Source organism: Cyprinodon variegatus, unplaced genomic scaffold (assembly GCF_000732505.1).
Source record: "Cyprinodon variegatus isolate N-32 unplaced genomic scaffold, C_variegatus-1.0 Scaffold606, whole genome shotgun sequence".
Lineage (NCBI taxonomy): Eukaryota > Metazoa > Chordata > Actinopteri > Cyprinodontiformes > Cyprinodontidae > Cyprinodon > Cyprinodon variegatus.
The window spans coordinates 481,495-487,427 of NW_015151059.1; the positions used below are offsets into that span (position 1 = coordinate 481,495).

The 5,933-nt window shown below is 41.7% G+C and overlaps 1 protein-coding gene across 1 annotated transcript in view; it reads right to left on the reverse strand.

Annotated features, from left to right (window-relative positions):
- fah (fumarylacetoacetate hydrolase (fumarylacetoacetase)) overlaps nt 1-5,933 on the reverse strand; it is an 18,129-nt gene that overhangs the window by 7,200 nt on the left and 4,996 nt on the right. Inside the window, exons 3-7 of the mRNA XM_015392786.1 lie at nt 4,346-4,400; nt 3,674-3,726; nt 3,077-3,176; nt 974-1,104; nt 418-493 (exon numbers count right to left, since the gene is read on the reverse strand). Coding sequence (XP_015248272.1) covers nt 418-493; nt 974-1,104; nt 3,077-3,176; nt 3,674-3,726; nt 4,346-4,400 — 415 coding nt within the window. The remainder of the gene's footprint in view (nt 1-417; nt 494-973; nt 1,105-3,076; nt 3,177-3,673; nt 3,727-4,345; nt 4,401-5,933) is intronic.

The window sequence follows — 5,933 nt, forward strand, 5'->3', positions numbered from 1 at the left end:
TTTCTCATAGTAGCTTCATCTGGTCTGTTCCTGTTTGGCTGTGACTCCAGCGTACCATAAAGAATAAATGATGATCAGTTTAGTTTGTGCCTTCAAGTCGTTGCCCATAGGAAGACGTTACTTGGATATAACCTAACGGAATATCTTCAGAACGGCTCCAAATGACACTAAACTCATATGGGGGAGTAGAACATGATGGAATAACGGAAAATCAAGGGACCAATAGGAAAAAACAAAAAACGGTGTTCCTCTTTAAGGAGACCTGTGTTTAAAACATCAAGAAAGCAGGAAGAGCAGATTAGCTGCTGAACAGTCTGTTCTAAACTTTTGCAGTTTATTAAGCAGAATTTGGACATTTTTGACAGACAGACAGACAGACAGACAGATAGGATGTGTATAATTGGGTGTGTATGGTACCCTTTAGTGACACAAACAGGTTAATATTGAAGGTGTAGGCATCATCATGTCGAAGATATGGGAGAGGTTCAGGATCCTGTAAAACAAAACAAAACATAGAAAACATGAGATAATCAAACAGTAATATAGCTTGTATAAATTACTATGATTAATGAGGTGTCCATAAATGTTGAATTCATTGGTTAAACATGTCCCCGATGCGTTATAAATATCATTCTGATTTGTTGAAAAACTTTTTTTTATGATTGTAGTCAGAACCGAATGTTTACTTCAATTAAATCTTTACAAATCATTCATGCAGTCAAAGATGTTTGAGCATAACCTTTAGAATAAGAGCCTTCTTTTGATGCATCTCTGCTCCAACACACCTGAATCTAAAGGTTAAATAAACTCCTGGCATGTCAGCCTGTTAAGTAGAGACCTGGACATCAATCATTCCTTTGTTTCAGGTGTGTTAGAGCAGGTACGCCATCAACAACTGCAGAACAGTGGAACTCAAGGACTCTAGAAGATCGGGATATGAATGTTTTCAATAAGTTGCAACACTTTCACTGACCTGTATGGGATTAGGCTCTGCAAAAGGCAACGGTGCTTCCATTGGAACAACCCAGGGTGAGATGGTTGTTCCAAAATTCTTCCCTAAGAAAGGTCCAAGAGGAACATACTCCCAAGCCTGGATATCTCTAGCTGCAAAATAGAAAAAGCACATTCATAGGACTTTATTGATAGGCAGAGGAATAAACTCTTCCTGATCATCATCTCCTGATCTTTGCAAACAGTACAACACATTTTTGGAGCATTTTTCCCTCTAAAATACTGATGATGTCAGGAGATATTTCTTCATAGATCTATTCATTATGAACATTTTCTTCTTACCCTCTGATGGTTGAAATAAAATGATAGCTGTTTTAAGACATACATGCTTGATTTTGTATAAAATAAAACCCCACATATAAAGTTCCATCTTTTTTCTGAATGATGATAATGACAATGAAACTAAAATCTACACACCATCACTGTTTTAACCTCTAACAGTGTGTTATGCGTTTTGCATTATTTAAAAAAGTGAAATATCATTATGGGGCTGATGACTGACTTAATTTTTTTATTCCATTCTCCTGCCCATCTCCGCCCAGTTCCTTATCACCACTCATCTGATCCAACAGCTCCAGTTTCTGTTTAACATGCATGTCTCCAGTAATCAGTGCCAGAATATTCTAGCCTTTGGTGAGCCTTCTAGTGAGTATTAGTGTTTCTGATTGCCTGATCCTGACCCGTTCTGCCTTTGGACTCTGAGCCTGCCTGTTCTGGTTCTGATCTGTTTGCCTGACATGTCTTCAGGCAAGAAGTCTTCGAGTCATGGGGACTACACAGCTATTGACACACTGGTGTCAACAAGCTACACTGTAGGCACAGCTGCCCCGGGGCATAAAGGCAGAAGTGAGACTGCTTTAGACTGGAATCAGTGGGCCCTCTGACAAACATCAACACGCAGCGCGGGTGAAGTGTCTCAACCAAGGAGACATCACTGAGACTGAAAGAGCTGGGGTTCAAACTTGCATTCCTCCTGTTGCAGGACAAACTACTGCATCCTATGTCACCTCAAAGCCAACATTAAGACACACAAGAGTCATTGGCATACAAACACTCCTGCTTCTGCTCTATACTCCTAGATGCAGGTGCAAATGCCCCGGGGGGCAACAGGCGACCAGCCCCAGGAACCAGGAGGTAGAACACTACAGCAACCAGGTCTGACAAGGGCAGAGCTCTACCCAAACCTGAATGACCCCCGTCCAGATCCCAGCAATGACCATATCCAGAGACGGACCAAGTCCACACTAGAGCCAACTAAAGCAACACTTTCATTTAACAGTCCTGCCCCCGCCAAGATTTCTGGTTCAATTCCAGGAACCCCTTGTCCCATCCAGGAACCTCCATGTAATTTAGATTTATTTCAGATTGATCATAGATTAATAAGATCATCAGTTTAATTTGTTTTGTCCTACAAGGCTGCAACAGTAGAGTGTTAGTTAAAAAAACAATTCCATTCCAAAAAGGCATTTTGGAAATTTAAAAAGAGGATTTAGTTTTTTTGCAAGGAGGTGTGGCAGCCATATTTCAGTCCATTTTTTGATTAGTCCAAGGACATTTAATTGCAGTGCCCTGCCACAGCTTGTTTGTTGACCACCAGAGTCTCACTCTCAGCTTTTAGATTAGTTCTTTTACTCGTTATCAAATTTAGTGCTACATACAGACAGAGTCATTACAATAGGGGATTGAAACATTCCTATTAATACTGAAAATTAGCTTTCTGAGCTAGCTTAAGCTACTGGAAAACATAAAAACTACACTGCGTCATTCTCTATTGTTCTGTGTTTCATCCTCATAGCTACGTCTGTCTTAGAGCTCTGTTAAGCTTTGATTAGCTGTTGTAAACAATGTCATGTTAAACTCCATCCCGTCTTTCTCTTCTGGACATACAGTTGTGCTCATAAGTTTACAAACCTGGGTGGAAGTTTTAATTTCTTGACCATTTTTTAGAGAATATGAATGAAATAAGAACAATTTAAACTAATTATTTGCGGTTGTGTGAAGCCATTTATTGTCAAAGAACAATGTTTACTCTGTTTAAGTCTTACATTGATAAAACACTTCTTACCACTCCAGTCATTCATGAGCACCATCCCAAAGATGTGTTCATGGGCCTTGCTGATTGGAATGGGCTCCCCGAGCTGATTGCCTCCTCCAACAAAGAAAGCCTGTTATAGAAAGAAAGATAAATAACATTGATGAACATTCACATGTCAAACACAATGATTATTTATCCATCCATCCATTTTCCATCACGCTCATCCCAAGAGGGGTGGGTGAGGGGTGTTGGTGTCTGTCTCCAGGTCTCCAGTCCTTCGCAGGGCAACACAGAGACAAACAACCATTCACACTCACGCCTAAATTGAATCTAGAGAAGCCAGTTAACCTAACAGTCATGTTTTTGGACTGTGGGAGGAAGCTAGAGTACCCGGAGAGAACCCACGCATGAACAGGGAGAACATGCAAACTCCAGAAAGACCTCGGGAATCAAACCAAGAACTTTCTTGCTGCACAGCAGCAGTGCAACCCACTGCTCCACTGAGCAGCCACCTGATTGATAATGTAAAAGGATATTTCCTTAACATTCACGTAACAGGTTGGTTGTTCATCCAGTAAAATGAGACTAATTTCATAAAATAAATAATGTGATATAATAAATAATCACCATCTCAAGCTCAATGTCCAGTTGCTTGGAGGGGCCAAACACAGGAGGCTTAGCTGAAAGAAAGAAAAAAGGTTAATGTAGTAAATGTAACAAGTCTGTTTTATATATATATATAAATTACTGGGGTGCCTATGGATATTATGTTTTAAATAAGGTAAAATTACAAATTCCACAATAATTGTGCTAAACTTGTTGAAAATATTTCAGTTTCACCACAATTCACAAATAAGCGAGCTGGAACAGATGGGTTTGGAGTCTGGCTTTGAATAAGGGGAGAGAGTAAATACTGCGGAGGTCGGTAGGAAGGGAGTTCCAGAGCTGGAGGAGGTGCCAATGTGAAGGAGGTCTGACAGATATGGAGGAGCAAGGTTATGGATGGCTTTGAAAGTATAGAGAAGGATTTTAAATTGAATTCTGAATTGAACTGGGAGCCAATGGAGTTGGTGAAGGACAGGGCAAATATGATGGAAGGAGGGGGTTCTTGGGATGACACGAGCAGCAGAGTTCCGAAGAAGTTGAAGTTTATGGAGAGATTTATGAGGGAGGCAGAAAAGAAGAGAATTACAATAATCAATATGGGAGGTGATGAGGCTGTGGATAAGGACAGAGGCAGTATGAGTGGTGAGGGAGGAACGGAGGCGGTTAATGATGCCAAGGTCGGAGTATGCAGACCTGGTAATGACTGAAAGGAGAGGGAGGAGTCGAGGATGACACCCAGACTCTTGACCTGAGGGGAGGGGGAGACCAAGGAGTTGTCAATGGTAGTGAGAAACTTTTGATTTTGGATAGGCTGGATTTAGTGGCAACGAGGAGGAGTTCAGTTTTATCACTGTTAGGTTTAAGGAAGTTTGAGGTGAACCAGCCTTTAATTTCAAGTAGGCAGTTAGTAAGGGACAAGGGTGGGGAGTGAGGAAGTGGCCAAGGGGAAGGAGGTAGGTGATGAAGAGGAGGGGGCCAAGAACTGAGCCTTGAGGAACACCAGAAGTGACAGGGGAAGGGTGCGATGTGAAGGATTTGAGCTGAATAAACTGAGTGCAGTCGGAAAGATATGAGCGGAACCAGTCAAGAGGGATGTGAGAGATGCCAAGAGGATAATCTATTGAGGAGAATGGGGAGAGAAATGGTATCAAAGGCTGCACTGAGATCGAGAAGGATGACGATGGAGAGGAGTCCAGAGTCAGCAGCTACAAGGAGATCGTTTGTGATTTCTATTAGGGCAGTTTCAGTACTATGACAGGGGCAAAAACCAGACTGGAAAGGCTCATAAAGGCTGTTGAGGGTAAGAAACGTGTGGAGTTGAGCAGACACAATTTTTTCAAGTATTTTAGAGATAAAGGGAAGATTAGAAATGGGACGAAGATTATTAAAGTTAGCGGGATCAGAACCAGGTTTTTTCAGAATCGGGGAGACAGATGCAGTTTTGAAAAGTGAAGGAACAATACCAGAGGAGAGTTAGGAATGAATAATGGAAGTAATGAAGGGGAGGAGGGAGGTAAGACCAGAACTGTGGGGAGGGGGTCAAGAGAACAGGTAGAGGACTTGGATTTTCGAATAAGGTCAGAAATTCCAGTAGGAAGGAGGAGAATGACTGGCTACGGGGGAGGGGCGGAGGGGAAGTGGGAGGCAAGGCGGTCATATGCAATTACTGGTGAATGGAGCAGATTTTTTCATTAAAGAAGGTTAACAAAGAATTACAGGTCTGACTAGAATACGTGTAAGAAGGCAGGGTATCAGGGGGGTCAAAGATCTTGTGCATAATAGAAAAGAGAGACTTAGAATTTCCATCATTGGAGCAGATAAGGTCAGAATAGTAGTTTGATTTAGTTATGGCTATTAAGTTTGAATATTGAAGAAGATGAGTTTTATGCATTTCTTTGTGTATGGAGAGACCAGTTTTTTTTTGTGGAGGCGTTCCAGTTGCCGACCTTTGGCCTTCATGAGGTGGAGCTCAGGAGTAAACCAAGGGGCAGAGCGGGAAAAGGACACAGACCGGGTTTTGAGAGGGGCAAGGGAATTGAGAATATTGGAAATTCCAGAGTTGTAGTGGGTGACAAGGTGGTCCGGAGAGGAAAGAGCAGGGATTGGGATATTGTCAATGTGGGAGGATAAAATGTCTGTTTATGTTCTTAATATTGTTTTTTTTTTTAGGAGTAAATGTTTCATTCACCATTTTTCTGCCATCAACACCTTTGTTTCTAGATGTTGGAGCTTGGCCTGTTTTCCAGTGTAGTCCTGTTTCTCTGACTGTGACTAACTGGAT